Source organism: Lepidochelys kempii, chromosome 1 (assembly GCF_965140265.1).
Source record: "Lepidochelys kempii isolate rLepKem1 chromosome 1, rLepKem1.hap2, whole genome shotgun sequence".
Taxonomy (NCBI): domain Eukaryota; kingdom Metazoa; phylum Chordata; order Testudines; family Cheloniidae; genus Lepidochelys; species Lepidochelys kempii.
In genome coordinates this window covers 196672684-196691300 of record NC_133256.1, presented here as the reverse complement: position 1 = coordinate 196691300, position 18617 = coordinate 196672684, and the positions used below count along the sequence as shown (strand labels likewise).

The 18617-nt window shown below is 38.2% G+C and overlaps 2 protein-coding genes across 9 annotated transcripts in view; one reads left to right on the top strand and one right to left on the bottom strand.

Annotated features, from left to right (window-relative positions):
• Positions 1–15968, top strand: part of FILIP1L (filamin A interacting protein 1 like) — a 121718-nt gene extending 105750 nt beyond the window's left edge. Inside the window, exon 6 of the mRNA XM_073307517.1 lies at positions 15132–15968. Coding sequence (XP_073163618.1) covers positions 15132–15320 — 189 coding nt within the window. The 3' untranslated portion in view covers positions 15321–15968. The remainder of the gene's footprint in view (positions 1–15131) is intronic.
• CMSS1 (cms1 ribosomal small subunit homolog) overlaps positions 1–18617 on the bottom strand; it is a 371436-nt gene that overhangs the window by 341871 nt on the left and 10948 nt on the right. The window lies entirely within an intron of this gene.

The window sequence follows — 18617 nt, the reverse complement described above, 5'->3', positions numbered from 1 at the left end:
TGATTTAACGCTGCTAAATTCAACCTAAAGTTCTAGTGTAGACCAGGGCTAATAGTATAATGCCGCTATTTTGACAAAACTTGGTCACACACCACAGTGATAGACGCTATCTTAGTGCATATAATAATAAATAATGACAATAGTATAAGCAATGCTGGCCTCAATTTGTCTGTATACCAAGAGTAAGACGCAATCAATGCTAACCTCTTGGAGAACATTATATACAGAAAAAGAAAAGGAGTACTTGTGGCACCTTAGAGACTAACCAATTTATTTGAGCATGAGCTTTCGTGAGCTACAGCTCACTTCATCGGATGCATACCGTGGAAACTGCAGCAGACTTTATATATACACAAAGAATATGAAACAATACCTCCTCCCACCCCACTGTCCTGCTGGTAATAGCTTATCTAAAGTGATCATCAGGTTGGGCCATTTCCAGCACAAATCCAGGTTTTCTCACCCTCCACCCCCCACACACAAATTCACTCTCCTGCTGGTGATAGCCCATCCAAAGTGACAACTCTTTACACAATGTGCATGATAATCAAGTTGGGCCATTTCCTGCACAAATCCAGGTTCTCTCACCCCTCTCCCAAAAACCACACACACAAACTCACTCTCCTGCTGGTAATAGCTCATCCAAAAACTGACCACTCTCCAAGTTTAAATCCAAGTTAAACCAGAACATCTGGGGAAGGGGGGGGGGTAGGAAAAAACAAGAGGATTTGTGCAGGAAATGGCCCAACTTGATTATCATGCACATTGTGTAAAAAGTTGTGACTTTGGATGGGCTATCACCAGCAGGAGAGTGAATTTGTGTGAGGGGGTGGAGGGTGAGAAAACCTGGATTTGTGCTGGAAATGGCCCAACCTGATGATCACTTTAGATAAGCTATTACCAGCAGGACAGTGGGGTGGGAGGAGGTATTGTTTCATATTCTCTGGTTTCAGAGTAACAGCCGTGTTAGTCTGTATTCGCAAAAAGAAAAGGAGGACTTGTGGCACCTTAGAGACTAAAAATTGGTTAGTCTCTAAGGTGCCACAAGTCCTCCTTTTCTTTTTTCATATTCTCTGTGTATATATAAAGTCTGCTGCAGTTTCCACGGTATGCATCCGATGAAGTGAGCTGTAGCTCACGAAAGCTCATGCTCAAATAAATTGGTTAGTCTCTAAGGTGCCACAAGTACTCCTTTTCTTTTTGCAAATACAGACTAACACGGCTGTTACTCTGAAACCTGTCATTATATACAGTGACACCAGAGCTTCATTTTAAATTTATAAGGCCAAAAGGTCTTAAATTCACTTCCCCAACACCTCTCTTTCTCTAAATAAAAAGCTACTACTGACATTCACGCTTTTAAAAACAGCTTTTAAAAAAAGTTAATCAAATTATGCATTTAGAAAACAAATCTTTTCACCACTTTGCTAATCATCATAAAGAGATTTGTGCATAAATAGAAGCTCTCTACTTCAAACATCACAGCTCAAGATGAATTGGGCAGAATGAAGACAACAATCTTTTCCATGATTATAAACTGTGATATACATCTGATGAAGTGGGTTCTAGCCCATGAATGCTTATGCCCAAATAAATTTATTAGTCTCTAAGGTGCCACAAGGACTCCTCTTTTTTTTTTTTTTTTTTTTTTTTTGCTGATACAGATTAACACAGCTGTCACTAAAACCTGTGGTATTAATTGTCCTTCAACACTGATTCAGCAAAGGACTTTAAGCACGTGCTAAAGATGAATGGGGAGCTAATGATTATGACAGAAGACAATGGCTGATTGTAAAAGGAAAAGTTTTTATTTAGAAAACACAAAAATCTATCTTGATAATCAGCAACAATGGAAAAAGAAACAAAAGTAAGGTCCATGGGAGTTTCAATTAAATCAATTTTAAGAAGTGCACCAGAGTATTGCAACAGCATTTTAAAAAAGATTTAAACTACACAAGATAGGGTGAGCCCAATCCAATCTCACTTATAGCCTAATCCAAAGTGGGCTTTGGAACAAGCCCTTTGCACCTGTTTTACAGCCGTTTAACTCCAATTACTTCAAAAGCTGAATTGAGTGGAACCAGAATCAGGCCCAGCATGTGATGTTCCTTAAGGCTCTTATCCTGCAAGGTGTGTATTGACTTCAGCATCCACTGACTTCAATGGGAGTGTTCAGCATCTTGTAGAATCAAGACCAAAAGAAGCATAATCTTATATGATGAGAACAACATACACTTTATTACATTTGGCTTTAGCGTTCTTTTCTGCAGTGCCAATCCAAAATGGACATTAGATCTCTACGTAACTAATTTTCAACATAGATCCTGTAGGTATGCACATTTTACAACAGTGCATAACTCTGCATTAATCACCAATATTCTGTTAGCAGACATTTGAAAATACTGAAAATGCCAGAGTCCTTTAAAAGAAAAAATCCTATTCCAGTCCTCACACATTTAAGCTTTACATTTTGTTTTTATTTTAAAATTATGTAGAAAACAAAAATATTCTGGTTTGCATCTGCAATCTAACTAGATGCACAGAAATTAGTTGAACAACAACAAAACTAGGCAGTAATCTGTTACAATGTCTTTCAAAAATCAACTAAACAGTAGGAATTAGATTTAGTCATTTCTTGTCCTTTGGACAGTTGCCCAGTTCTTCTGAACAAAGACACTTAGAGTTCTATGTTAAGTGAATTAAAAAACTTAGACCACAGATCACATCATTAAAAAGTTTAATTATTCAACAGGACTGTGCTTATTCCTCCTTGTTCATTTTTTACTAAGAGAAAATAATTTTCAATTAACAAAAGGCAAAGGAAACAGCCATAGGATATTACTATTCATAGAAAAGTTGCATCAAACTTGCCTGTGAGCATCTTTGTCACATTTCCCCATAACAGTATACCTTTTGATTAAGATCAACAGATATGCCCTCTGCCAAAGAGACTATACATATCATACTTGCAGGGTCATGGACTCCATGATGTATTTATTTTTGCTGTTGACTTTCACTCAAAGAAGCAAGATGGAGCAAGGACTTCAAGTACAAGTCAGGCTTTCAGAAGACAAACTGTTCACTTTTCTCTTATTCCAAAGAGCTGATCAGTAGTGGATGAGGAAGCAAATTTATTTCTGGATATATTTACAGACTGTAACATAATTAATTTTAAACAACTTTCTTAATTAAAATAAGGTAGCTTTAATGTTGTCACAAAGAATGAAATCATTGTCTAGTGGTTGAAGGCATGCCTACTACTTCCCTATGTTATCTTGGGCAAGTCGCTTCACCTCTCTACCTCTCAAATTTCCCATCTCTAAAACAGGCATGATAATATTTACCTACATCACTGGTGGGTTGGAGGATGAAACTCAGTTAATTTGTCTATATATTGCTTTATGAGCCTCCCTTGATGAAAGGTGCTCTATTAAAAAGGTCGAACTATTATGATATTAAAATATAATAATGAATAACAATTGAGCAAATATAAAGCAGTTTTCATGAGAGGATCTCAAAATACTTTACAAAAAGAGGGTCAGTATCACTATTCCATTTTGCAAGTGGAAACTATCTTTTGTGTTTTCCAGTAGCTAGCACAACTAAGCCCCAAACCTGAGAAGTGCCTTTAAGTACTACTGTAATAATGCAAATTAATAATAATAGTGAAAGTATGGATACAGAAAATGTTAACCAGGCTGGATCAGATGAACTGAACCTCTGGAACAGATCACCATACCATGCTCAAAGCACAGACTGTTTTGAAGGGGGCGGGGGGAGGAGACCACATCAATCAACTGAATATTTTGCTAACCAAAACATAGACTTGCATGTCATGCATGTGTGTCAGACAGAGAAAGAGAAAATGAAAGATTGCAGATTTTGTGTAATGGCCACTGACCCAAGGTTTTGAAGAAAATTTGTTGTCTTTTTATTTATAAAGTAATTAAAAATAATTAAATTTGGTGCAGATGCTAAAAATGGACATCACTGTGGATAAATTGTTAGCATAATAGTAAAACATACTAGTGCCACAGGAAATGGAACAATCTCTAGAGTGAAAGAGGTGGAGAATAGATTTGGTGACCTTCCTCCTTGTACCATGTATAGATCCCCTGTGATTGTCACTGACTCTCTTCCATTCTATCCTTTCTTCTCTTTCCATTTTACTGTGCTTTTGTTGTGAGAAGTAAGAACAAAAATAAGAGTAGGACATATCTGAATCTTGGGTTCTTGTTTTTAAAGATTACAAAAAAGTGCTAAAAAAGTTTAAGCCTCTTATTGTGCTTCATTATTGTGCATGAAGACCGTCAAAGAGATTTTTAAATATTTTGTTCTTCATAATTATAATAGAAAGTGCAGATCTTTTTGTTGGAAGATTTCAGCAAGATTTCTGGAGGTACGATATCACATAAGGTTGTAACCTGAGGTGCGGCTCTCCCTATACACAGCTGAGGGGAGGGGAATATTCTCAGTCTTGAAAGGGGAAGAGAATGGGGATTGCCTCGTCTTAGAGTACATCTACACTGTAGCTGAGAGGTATAATTTCAGGTTGCGCAGATGTACATACGCTAGCTTTGATGAAGCTAGTGTGCCAAAAACCACAGTGTATCTGCAGTGGTGCACGGATAGTGTCCCTAGCCTCTGTTTGCCAGAAGCTGGGAATGGATCACTTGATGATTACCTGTTCTGTTCATTCCCTCTGAGGCACCTGGCATTGGCCACTGTCGGAAGACTGGATACTGGGCTAGATGGACCTTTGGTCTGACCCAGTACAGCCTCAAACAGCATCTCACAATTCAGACTTTCAGAAGATCTTGTTAGCATTCTCTACCAAAAAGAGACCCTGACATTTCTAATTTTAAAAACAAACTGTATGTGTGCATGCACATGCCAGAGAGCAGAAGCAAGCTTGAGGCTATTCTTATACGTCATATGAAAGCAGTAAAGGACAAAAAAAAACAAGACAGGTTGCTCTGTTCTGCTTCATGGTTCACTTCTACAGTGAAAAAGTATTTTCTCCCCACTTTGACTAAGAAATTAGCAAACTATGGTAAAAAAAAAATTATAGAAAAAAGATACTTGATTATTAAATAAAACATTTCTAGATCAAGTGTACACAAAAGATTTCCCTAGAAAGCAAGTTCAGCTAAGGCATCTCTTCCATCCTTCTCATAAGACAAACAGTAAGGGTCACTATATGCCCTTGAAAAATAGGAATGTCCAAAACCAGTATTTTGCCCTGTTATTTGTAAACCCTTGCAGAATGATCACCTTAAGAAGCTGCCAGCATTTCAAAGGCCACTCTTGCAAGTCTCATCATACATTGACACCAACCCCTTCCCAGACCCTTCAGTGAGCCCTACTCCTAACAAGCCTTTGAACAAACCCTTCCCCTGGGTATGGAGTCAAACCCTCAGGGAAGGAGGATGGGGGCTAACCGGTTATGGAAAGGGAGGGGCTACCACCCTTTTCAACAGACTTCTTTGATGCCCAACATGACTGTCCCCTGTGTGTCCTCAACAGCATCCTCCCATGACAGACATACTGGATTTTCACTTTGAAGATATGTACAATGGGAGCTGCTGGGTGCTCAGCACATTTGAAAGTCAGGCCACTTATTTAGGTTTCTAAATATGGAAAAAGGAGAGTAATTTTAGGCACACAGGTTTGAAAACCTTGTCAATTTATTTGGGAGGAGAGCCAGTCTAGTAGCACGGCAGTGCTCTCTACTGTCTTGCAAGAGACATACTTTTGGTCCCAGTTTCCTGCTGTTCGGAAAATTCACAGGTTAAAATATTGCAGAAGTAATGTGCTCATCTGATTAATGGAGGCAATGCCCAACATTATTCAACAGCAACCCCTAATAGCTAGTTAAGGAGATGAATTGATGAAAATTGAAGGTACAGCCAGCTAAATCCTCCTTACCCAGAAGGACAGTAGACAAGCAAAGCTGAAAGAAAAAAAAACTGGGACTCCTTACACCTCTTACAAGGTTTTAAAATGCATCCTTCCCCACACAGAAAAAATTTGGGAAACAATTGTATGGCAGAATGATTAAGATGAATCATGGGTTGGGGCATAGAGATGGAGGAACCATGTGCATCATAACTAGGAAATATTAGATATTGAGACAGGCTAAACAAACGCTGACAACTCCCAAATCTCCAGACTTAAGCAATGGGTAGAACAAACATTATGTTACCAGTGTAACGAGAAAAGAAGATCTTAAGACTTCAACGCAGCATGGGTGGGTGTGGGAGAGACATTTTAATGCTAAAATCAAATGCTAAAACCACCCCACTAACAGGAAGGTTTTGACAAATATAATCTGACTGTGAAATGTTATTACAAGGGCAAATCCTACAATCAACAGCCACAGAGTATTATTGCATTCTCTGCACGAGAACATAACCTCCTGGTCCAACATGCTGAGGTGACTCAATCACAGAGAGACACACTCAAAATAATCAGATTAGTCAACTGTTACAACCAAACATGATTCATAACAGGGCACAGAGTGGGATTCACATGTAAAGAGGTTTTAAATATACCAGAAAAGGCTTTCATATTGTTGACGGTTTATCTGAAAAGTGAAAAAGTGTGTATACACTTAAATACTGGCACTCCCCTCAAAAATACTTAGCACATACAGTACGGAACACTCATCTTCAAAGTACAGTACTAACTTTAATTAATGTTAACAGCACCTCTGTGAGGAAAGTAAGAAACAATGTCTTCATTTTACAGCTGGAGAAATTGAAATAGAGAGGTTAAGTGACTTCTTTAAAGCAACAGAGCGAGCCAGTCCAGGACAAGATTAAAACTCAGGAGTTCTTAAACTCATACTCAGGTCATTACAGACCACATTTCTCTTTTAGATGTGAACACCACAAAAAACAAAAAAATCCCAACACACACAGACTAGAAGGTGATCCTGGTCAAAACTCTTTTAAAATGTGGATTTCATAGAAGAAAAACCTTACCCTGAAATCTACAACAGTTCCCAAGAATCCAAATGTGGATCCCATTTGTGAGCTCTTTGGGGCAGAGACTCTTATTTTCCAAATGTTTGTGCACTAGCAGACAGAATGGGGCCCCAACATTGTTGACCTCTGTGCGCTCCCACACAGTATGCTAAATAATAATGGGGGGAAATATATATTTACATTTTTGCACAATCAATCCCAGTATTGAAGAAATTTCTGCTTTAAAATACATTTACGTCTAGTCCTACAGCTTCATATGCATCTTTTTTAGGGTGACCAGAGAGCAAGTGTGAAAAATCGGGACTGGGGGAGGGGGTACAGTTGGCTAAATAAAACAAAGCCCCTAATATTGGGACGTCTGGTCACCCTAATCTTTTCAAAAACAAAACACTATAAAAAAAGTTATCACTGCAAACTTTAGTTGCCCAAAATCTGTACAAAAGAATCTCTGCTGCCAATAATCTTATGCAAGAAATAGATAAACAGATTTAAATCAAGAGGAAATGAGTTTACTGAAAACATTACCAATGTACATGGAGGTAACAGGCTAACATGTAAGTGTCAACACTGCCCTCTACTGGATAGAATCAATCCTACCCAAGTATTGGCACTTCTAGGGGCCAGCCTACAGAGTGAATAAGTCCTCTAATTAAACTACTAACAGAAAATGGAGATTTCCCTTTAAGCTCAAGCAGCACCTTGCTTTTGAAGCACAGGCTTATCTTCACTAGAAAATTTAATTGCATTTAAACACAATTTTTAACTATTGAGTTAGGCAATACAACACTGACCATGGATGACTGGTCGCTGCAGACTAGAACAAATTGTGTTCATCACCACATCAACTACTCCTGGGTAAACCCTGGCCTTGGTAGAGTTTACCCACAGCTCATTGATGATGACCTGATGATGGGCACAAAATGTCTTTGTCTATGCTGACCAGTCAGCACTGTGTCAGCTAACTCAATGATTAAAAGCCAAGTTTAAAGACGATAAAATGTCCTAGTTAAGACAATCCTGAAGAGAAGGAGGGTATATGATAAAATTTTGGTAGTTAAGGTTTTTGAAAGGGACTCAAGATATTTTGGCTTCTATTCCCAACTCTGCCTGATTCCCTGTGTGACCTCTCTGTGTCTCAGTTCCCCACCATCAAAATGGGGATATTAAGAATTTCCTTTTTTATAAGGTGCTCAGATATTGTGGAGATGAGCTCCACAGAAAAGTCTAAAATATAATATCTTTATGCGCCAGGCCACCCCATCTGGTTGAACTTTTGACAAAGATCATGTCACAGGTGCAGAAATTTCATCTATTTTTAACATAAAATTTCCTTCTGAATAGTTCAAGTTCATGAAACTAAGCAGTTCTATCCTGCCCCCACTGTAAATGAAACACTTTACAATAATCAATCCAATGAATGCATCCGATGAAGTGAGCTCTAGCTCACGAAAGCTTATGCTCAAAGAAATTGGTTAGTCTCTAGGTGCCACTAGTACTCCTTTTCTTTTTGTGAATACAGACTAACATGGCTGCTACTCTGAAACCTACAATAATCAAGATACCCTTGGGGCATCATATGCATTGGAAAGCAAAAATCAACATCACAAGTTATTACAATTAACCTTTTTCCAACCCTTTCCACCTCTAACTTCCATTTTAAAGTGACTTATAGTTAAAAATGGCAAAACCCAAGAGTACTTAGTTCCACAGTATGAGCTGTCCACTATATGCAAAATTATAGGATTAGGATTATCCAGTGAGCCAACTGGCTCAACACCCATGGTACTTTATAATATGGTAATAGTGAGCCATTCACACTGCTACAGTTAAGGACCTGTCTGCTTTTCTACGGAGACACCAGTTTCTAAGGTGTTTACAATTCAACCATAAAAACATGATCCAGTTTAAACACTTGGCATATAGGCCTGAATATCCAGGATCAATTCCACTCCCCTTCCCTCCCCACCCTTTTTAAAGTTCTATATGCAATTCAAGGTCAATTACACTTTTTTTATTATTATTATTATTATTATTAAAGGCAGTGTCAGATTTTTTTAAATTTCTCCTACAGGTTTTGAAATGCTAGTGTGCACTTTCGGGGCAATAGCCACCATCATACGGCTGAAACGGTTTTATTGATATTTTAAAAGCATTTTAAAGAAAGCATTTTACAAAGGGAGGACAAGTATCATTAACCCCACTTCACAAATGGGGAAACAGGTTCAGAAATGTGAAGTCACTTGCTCACAGTCAAAAAGTGAGTCAGTGGCATAGTCAGGATTAAAACACAGATGTTTAGATTCTCCATTCTGTACCCTAAACATGCACTACTGTTACTGTAGGGTTTGTTCATGGGCACTGCCTCTGCAGTTTGAATAAAGAAAATAAAAAAAGCCTTGAAGAACAAATTGTGAGAGGAAAGGCACTGTGTAAACTCACTACGCTGACTGACTACAGATATATGATAAAGACAGGCCATATTTTGAACTAGCCAGCCATGACAGCATCCCTTTAAATCAGAAGATAGAAACTACAGAGAAATGTGGTTGCAGATGCTTTGTTTGCGCTTTTGTAACTAAACTGGGTTGTGTTTTTTAACATTAATACCTCTGGAGAGGAACAAACAATCTAGTGCCTGTTTGGTATATTAACTACTATAGCAGGATTTAAGTGAAGCTACTGAGCATTACTGGATTCCTATTCATTCCAGGATTCATTTCAGACCTTCTGAAAATCCACCTTCCCTCTGGTCACACCCACTGTGTTCTACATACATCCCACTATCTCCCCAATGTCTGCAAAAAGGCCTTCTCCTGTGCAGCTCCTGCAAGCATCTCTACCCTAAAAACTTGCTCTCTCTTTATTCAGATCTCAGCTCCAAAATGTCTTTTTCTCCCTCAGCTAAGGGAGGAACAGTGGGTGCCCCGTACCTCTTAAAAGTCAGACTACTTATTTTGGTATCTTCAGAGGGTATGTAGGCTGTCTAAAGTTGAGCATCAAGTTGGGAATTCTTGGCCTTGATGACCAGAGTGATGACCAGAGTTCCATAAGGCAAAGACAGAAGAAAGTACATTAGCAACTGTAAAAATGAAATACTACAGCAGTAAGATGCAACGTTTGGGACCTTTGTTGCAGAACAGTACAGTTTTTCTAAATAATCACTCACTCACTCACTCAGAGAGGCAGAGCAGCTGAAAACCTTCATTCTGACTAACCTGAAAGATTTCAGAATGAAAACAGAGGGTTTCAGAAAAACAGGACGAACTAGAAGGGCCTTGGGGTGGGGGAGGCTGGAGAGAACTATACAAATCAACAATTTACTATTTGACAACTAAAAAGAGAATGCTACTTCGGGCCCAATCCTGCCTTCTTTACTTAGCCCTAACTCACTCCTGAAAAGGACAGCAGGACTGAGATTTTAATGAGCTGAGGAAGCACATGGCGAAATGTTTTAGAACAAGGGGTAAGCAATCATCACATTTCTTTTTGGCACCCTCATACATATGCCCTTTCTAGACCAGGCTCACACTTCAACTGCCCTCAGCAATCTGAGGACAAACTAAAGTCTGTCAAGATATGCATATGGTTATTTGCATAACTGGTCTATACAGAGCTGTCCCACAGCCAGAGAGTTTGAGCAGAACAAAAATTAAGAGAGGACTCCCTCTGCTGTTCAAACCTTTCAAGCTAAAGTGCTGAAAAAGAACCAAATGTAATGTTATCTTTCCTAGATGCATTTCTATAATGGATGCAGAAAGATATATGAAGAAAGCTAGCCATGAGCACTGCACACTCCCCTTTGTCCATTAATAAAAGGCATAAATCACTAAGACAGAAAACATGCAGCCACATTTTATGCTATTTTCCACAGAGAAGTCAGAGTGGAGAGTTAGGGTTCAAGCAGATGGAGACAGCCAGATAGCTAGAACTGGTACCTTTCAACATGCCCATCCTGCCCCCTGCCACACCTCTCCTGCTTTCCACATGCCCCCCCACTTCTGTACCCAAAAAAGGGGTTAATTTACACTGATGACTCAGAAAACATAAAAGGAGAAAATTCTAAATTGTTAAAATATCTGATAGTGTTTCATTTAAAATCTGGCCATCATTACAATTCCTTATCAAACAAATGCAAATAAGACACAAACATATAATGAATATAGATCTTCATGCTCAGAGCATAAGCCAACTACTGACTGCCTGAGGTGAGAAATAGAATAAACTGCCCCCAAGCATGTTATTCCATAATTGTCCCTTGCAGAGTTTCCTGCCTCTGCCCACTGTCAAGAAAAGGACACAGGGCTAGATATGCCACTGGTCCAATCATGCATGACAATTTCCACATTACTAGGTTTTCATTCTTCTCACCCAATTCCTATTTCCAATAAATGACATCCATTCTGGAGGTTAATTTAACAGGCAGGAAGACAAAGCCTGTTTATCAAATTGCAGTTCGCCCTGGTTCTCAGCACCCTACCCCTTATTTGCCTTGACAATGAATTTTAACTGTTCATTTCAACGACTGCTGACATTACTGCCAAAAAAACCTTGCCATATTTTACAAACTAATCTTATTCTGTGAAATTAATATCTGAAGCCAATGTTTTACTATCATGCTTATAGACTGAGAATCAATGCTTGCTTTGCACATCTCAAATGAGGCCTATTTTTAAAGCCTAAACAGTAAGAATGTCTTTTTTTACACTTCCCCTTAATTAGTAGACCTGTATGTACTACACAACTGAAAACTTTGGAAATGGCTAAGTCCCAGGTAGATAGTATCTTGGAATGGGCTAGTTTCTAGGGGTGTTTGGAAAGCAGAATTGGGGACTGTGATGAAAAAGGGACTCCAGGTTCTGAGGAGCATCAGTTGCTACTTAAAGGATAATTGAATTGAATTCCACACCCCCTGTTAACTCTCTGAACAGGGAGCAGGAAAGAGAGGGCATTTACATGGGGGAGGTCAGGGAGACAGACAGCAGTACTGAGGGACAGAGGGAGCAAGCAGCTGTACCAGCTCAGGGAATGCTTCTTCTGGTTGTCAGAAAGAAGACTGGAAAGCTGAGAGAATCCTTCATCTTTCCAGGGAAGGGACACAGAGGAGAGGGAATCAGTGTACAAGAGGGTGGTGTGTATTTGCATAAATTATTCTTGATGGGAATACTGACTTCCCTTCATTGACCCAGAACTAATATCACTCTGAAGAAACAAAAACCAACACACACAATATTCTAATGGTTGACACCTTCCAAGCGATGCAGCGGTAATAACTATAACATAACCATTGCCATGCTGTACACTCAAGACTAAACAAGGAACTAATTGAGGATTCATTCTATAGAACTCTCACCATATAACCATAACAACTGTGGTACTTCACACCCAAGAATCTAAACACGTGTTACAGACTATAATTCTCACGGTGTACTTACAACCCAGATCTTACAACAGCCCTACCATGACGCAAGGGGATGATCTAGGTAAGGTAACCCAAAAATGTTCTTTCCAACCCTCATATCTGACACTCACATTTTTCAATCAATCTTTTAGACCCTAACACAGCAAACACTTAAGTAGGGGCTTAACTTTGTGTGTGTCAATAGTAGACTGTCAGGCTTAAAGTTAAGCACGTGCTTAAGTGCTTTAACTGGATTCATACTTTAGTTTTGAAAACTGAATGTTCATGTTTTTTACTAATATTATTCATTCCTCTCTCTCTTTGAACATCCATTCTTGAATAACTGTGAGACAGGGCTTGTGAAAAAGAAACTTACTTTCAGGTGCTGAAAGAGGAGAGAAAGAACTATAAAAACAGTCTAAGTTTAAGGCCTTGTCGACACATAAAAGTTGCACCCCTTAAACAATGCTGGTATAGTTAAAGTGCTACTACTATCCTAGTGTGGATGCAGTTATACTGGTTTAGAAACACGTACGCTGCTATAACTTACTCACACATGGATAAGTCTTATACCAGTATAGAGAACCTTTATAGCCAGTGTAACTGCATACACATTAGGGGTTGTACTGGCATAACTATTTTGGTTCAAACAATTAAAAAAAAAATCATACCCTAACCAAAACAATATTACAGATACAAAAACAATGTACTCCAGGCCTTACCAAATGAATCGTTTCTCTAATACACATATCAGTTACAATATCAAATGCAACTGAAACATCATCATTTATCAGTGAGAGACTGCAAAGCCACATAAAATCATAATTTAAAAACACCAAGTAAACCTTTTTCTGCAATGGGAAATCTGACTGCTGCAAAATACACATACACAAAAATTAACATCAGCTGGAAATTGTTAAAAAATAAATGATTGTTTTAAATAGGCTAACAAAGGTGATCAGCCACTTATTGCATGAGCAATTCAACTGATTTATTTTAAATTGTTTACCTACACTGGAACGTCTCCCCAAAGGGAAACACTGTACTGTAAAAGTCAGTTAAACCTCCAGCAACAATTCAAGGAAAGAGCAAAACATTCCTTAACTATTTATCCACTTATCACAATTGCTCTTATAATTATCCTCTAAACTACTAATCCATAGCAATCTCACCACCATGAATGAATGGAATGTTTACCATGTTTTTCTCAAGATATTTGTTTAAAACAAATGCCGTTTTGCCTTATGCTTATAAAGCAACAATGTATCACCCATCGACCCACACACAATAAAGAAAAAAGTTACTTTTCTTTCTTAATTCTTTCTGATTTCTTAATACAGTTAAGATAAATGCAATAAACACTGTATTCAGAGCAAGTTCTGTCTCCAGCACAAAAATAAACAAAATTATTCTGTTGCTGAAGGAACTTAAAATGACAATACTGAGACACTCTAATCCTGTGAAGTCAGTTTAATTTTTCTTTTTCTGAATTTCATTATGATATACTCAACCCCTTGAACATCCTAAACAAGTGTACTGTTACCTTGTCACCCCCTCATTTGTTAGTTCAGTCACCAGCTGCATATAGATTGAATCCCGGACTGTGAGTTCTCTGGAGCCTTTGTGTTATTGGTTTGTACAAAGCCTAGTACAACGGCTCCCCTAAAAATAATTATTCTACTCCCTCGTTACTGTTCACATTCTTCAAACAATTAAATCTATGCATTCCCATGGAATAGCCATCTGGCCAAGCTATACCCAAGTATTTCTTTAAATCTTTACTAATAAGGCAGCTCCAGCTCTTTTTGGTGCTCTCCAGTTTTCTAGAGGTTTGTGTATATATACATACATACACACACACACACACAAATGAGAATATATATACACAAATGAGAGAGAGAGATTAACATTAAGGAGATGCCCAGAACAACAGTAAGTACTTATACAGTCATTTTCATCTATAGACATCAACATACTTTTAAATTATAAAGGAAGATTAATATCATCCCCATTTTACAAGTGGGGAAACTGGGTCACAGAGACATTAAATGATTTGTCCAAAGTCACACAACAAGCCCATAGCAGAGCTGGGAACAGATCCCAAGTATCTTCATTCTCAGTCCCATGCCCTATTCATTGTGTCATGATGCATCCCTGGAAGCCAGGGAAATCAGTACTTGAGGCAGGTCTCACAAAAGCTGTACAGAAAAGTGCTATCAAAATCACATCATCCTTCATGATATGGTATCTTTGGGTATACAGCTTAATGTGCATTAGCATTTTTTTCTTCATCACATTGCATAGGAATCTTTTTGACCATCTTTAAAATACATTTTTTCCCCACTCAGTATTTAGTTGATTTAGCCACAAGGTGCATTTTGTTGTAGACTGTAATAGCTCAGTCAAGAATAAAATACTTGTATCGCTGCAAAACCCCAAAAACTCTTCTGAGACTTTTCTTGAATTACAGACTTTGCTGCCACGTAGAGACAAAAAGCCTCCAAAGAGTAACAAAACACTCAGTCTTCCCCCATCATTCAAAAACTATCATTATTTCATGTGCCTCAGTGTACCATTAAAAAGAAAAAAGAAAAAGAAAAAAGAAAAATAAGGAAAACTACACTGACAACAGTTCTTTATCAGATAATGTAAATGTCCTTTTCTGAAAAGCTGAGAAAGAGCACTAAAGAACTATTCAAACCACCCAACCTAACTGCTTACATTTTTTCTTGGTTCATTTCAAGATTGCTGATGTAGTCCAGCGTACAATTCCTACTCGGATTCCCAAACCAAAGTCCATGAGCACGACTAAATTACCTGTGAAAACACCTACTGGGCATCTCAACAAACCACTCCAAGAAAGCAATGCTGGAAAGCGACACATCATGAGAACTGTATCTAACACTTACCTTCAAAATGGAGGGAAAAGGTAAGCAACTCTCTGCAATGTCCAGGAGTAAAATATATTTGTGGAATAATGTGAATCACTATAGCAATTACTTCTAAGGGCTGTTTCAGAAAAAGGTAATGTTTCCACAAGCAGTGAGATAAAACTATTCACACGTCTGTAAAAAGACTGCAATGCTCACACTAGAACCACAATGCATCACTTACACTCTCTGGACCAAACTCTGATCTCGGTGCGCCAGTGTAAATCCTGATTTACAGCAAGTTAAATGACAACAGAATTTGGCCATTATCATGAATTGGCAAATTAAATTGCAAAATGGGTTTCTATTATGAACCAAAATTTGACACACAACCCTCAGCAACTAATAACCACAACCTTAATTCCACCCTAGTAGATTTACAACAATGACTACAATCATAATGACAAGCTATCACACAAGGATTTTGTTTTCAGTTGGTCTTATGGAATTGTGTTTCAATGTGGATATTTTTAGGTTAAAATTTAAGTGAGAGGAGACAATACTTGGCAAACTATCCCGATACAAATGAAAGAGGAAGATAGTAATAGAGCAACATGAATGTACACAGAGATCTTCAATGAACTGAAAAGCAAAGAGGAATCCTACAAAAAGTGGAAATATGGACGAACTGCTAAGGATGACTACAAAAGAATAGCACAAGCATGTAGGGACAAAATCAAAAAGGCTAAGGCACGAAATGAGTAACATTTAGCAAGGAACATAAATGGCAATAAGAAGAGATTCTATAAATAGATTAGGAGCAAGACAAAGACAAAGTGTCAATCCTCTGATAAGGGTGAGGAAGGAGAACTAATAACCAACAACATCATGAAGACTGAGCTGTTTAATACCTATTTTGCGTCAGTCTTCATTACAAAGATTAAATTGTGATCAGGTGCTTAACACAATGAATATTAACAACAAAGGAGAAGGAAGACAGAACAAGTTACAAAATATTTAGTTAAGTGACATGCATTTAAGTTGGTAGGGCCTGATGAGTTTCACTCTAGGATACTTAACTATCTGAAACAATCTCAGAACCACTAGCAATAATCTTTGAGAATCCTTGGAGGCAGGACTGGATGACAGTATACTGGGCTAGACAGACCATTGGTCGACACAGTATGGCCGTTCTTATGTCTGACACTATTTAGCACCATCATTGCCAGTCTCCATAGAGAGGCCAAAGACTGAACAGGCTTGCCATTGAACATAACAACTGAACTAACTTCTCATTTAACAGTGCTAGCCTGTGCCTTAGATTATGATAATAGGCCCCTCACCAGCCACAGAACCACCTCCAGTTCTCCACACAATTCTAGTGCTAGTGAGCCACTACAGAAATTAAACTCCCTGGCCCTGCTTCCTTCTTGGAATACTGTAATTCATCTCCACCCCCTGGCATCCTAATCCTTGTAGCGTTTGACCAAAGGAAGCAAACAAACAACTGGTAAAGTCAGCCACCACAACCTGATGGAGTTGAGGGGGACAAGGAAAGTATGAAGAATACACATGGAGAGACCCGGTCACAGACAGTCAGGGGAACTGAAAGAATCCCTGAACAACCCAGGACCACCCCTGCTCCTAGAAGTGGTCCCTTCAAGTCAGCGGGTTGTGGCACATTGGCTGTAGGCAATGAATGGAGCTTGCACCATTGCTGCCAGTGCTCCCCCTGTTGTACAGAGAAAGGACTTCAATCTCCATGGCTGTCAAGCCAGCATCTTTCACCTGCACTAATTTAACCTCAAAAGGTTGTTGAACTTATCAACTCACTTCCCCTCCCAGAACCCCATGCAATATCACTAGCATATTTTTTAAAAGTATTAGTAATATCATGTTTTAAAGTTACATCACAATGATGTGGGGGAGGAGATGTTACACTGAACATTCTTTTTGATATTCCACAATGCACTAATTGGCTGTGAAACAAGCACACCAACTCACCTGCTTTAATTTAGAACCCTTATCTCCGATTACAGAAGTTATGGGCTTGATGCAGAAATTATTGGGTGTGATTCTTCAGGCTAGATCATCATAATGGTCCCTTTCAGCCTTAAAAATCATTGAATAATTAATCACTTACAAACAGCATATACATTCACACCACAAAAAAGTGAGAACTATTACCAAAATAATAAATTTTCTTTATTCAACAACAGTTGTGATGATATAATCGTGAAAGAGGAGTTGACATAATAAATCATTTTAACGGTGTGGCCAAAAAGACACAAATGACCACTCCCATATTACCTGCGAGAATATATATTTTGTGTTTTTATCTCCATTAGGTGAATTTGAAAATCTGTTTCAAACACTTTGTTTCTTCTAAGTTTAAATTTTGCTAAGGTACAGAACACACCGCAGGGGGTAGGTTGACAGGGAATGCATTGGTTGGAAAAAGAAGCTTGGGCCATTGGCTGGTTTATATTTTTTGCATTGGAGTTGGTCTGGACGGGCGTGTCAATGTATGCTGGTGTTTTAGTTGTGAATCTTAAATATTATTCTGATAAGCACCTACAGCTTCAGGAAAAGTGATTTTTAAAAAAATCTAAATAAATAAATAATAACGTTAGACAAGAAAATAGCATTTTATATTTTTAATCCCAAAGTTGGCAGGATATTTTAAATGTATGCATCTCACATTGTAAATTCTGACTGATTTCCTCCTACATGTCAAATGATGTAAAAGCATTCTATATTGTCCATATTATGCAGTCTAAACTGAACATTAGACTTTTCATCCATCCTATGCAGAGAATAAATAAGTGAATCAAAATAACGGAAAATTCTGTAGCAGCTTCTTAGCTTACTGGTCACTTGTATCAAACTCAGTACTTGCATGTGGCAGTAACTGGCTCCATATTGGGACCTTGATGACAGGAGCACAGATACAGGATGTAGACTGCAGATTATGGGATCTGTACAGTAATCACCTGTTCCCATTACTCCTAAAGCACGCTACAGAGAACAAAATTATATAGAGATCTCCAAATAAAGAGGGAATCAAGCACAATACCAGAATAATACCATAGGGATTTTGAGAGAAAAAGGGCTCCTATTTATCTACAATATAATTTCCTCCATACTCGTGCTCTAAATTTAATTTTATAGAGAATGCTTTGGGACTTTGCTTCAGTAACCATCATGACAGATTATTATCCTGTGTGTTCTAGAAACCAAGTACTTATGTGTTTATGGTTGGCAGGTTTCAAAAAATTCTTACTTCAGAGTCCTATCCTCAGGATAATTGATGGCAAATTCAGCATAAATGGAGCTAACAATGATGATGCAACTATATAC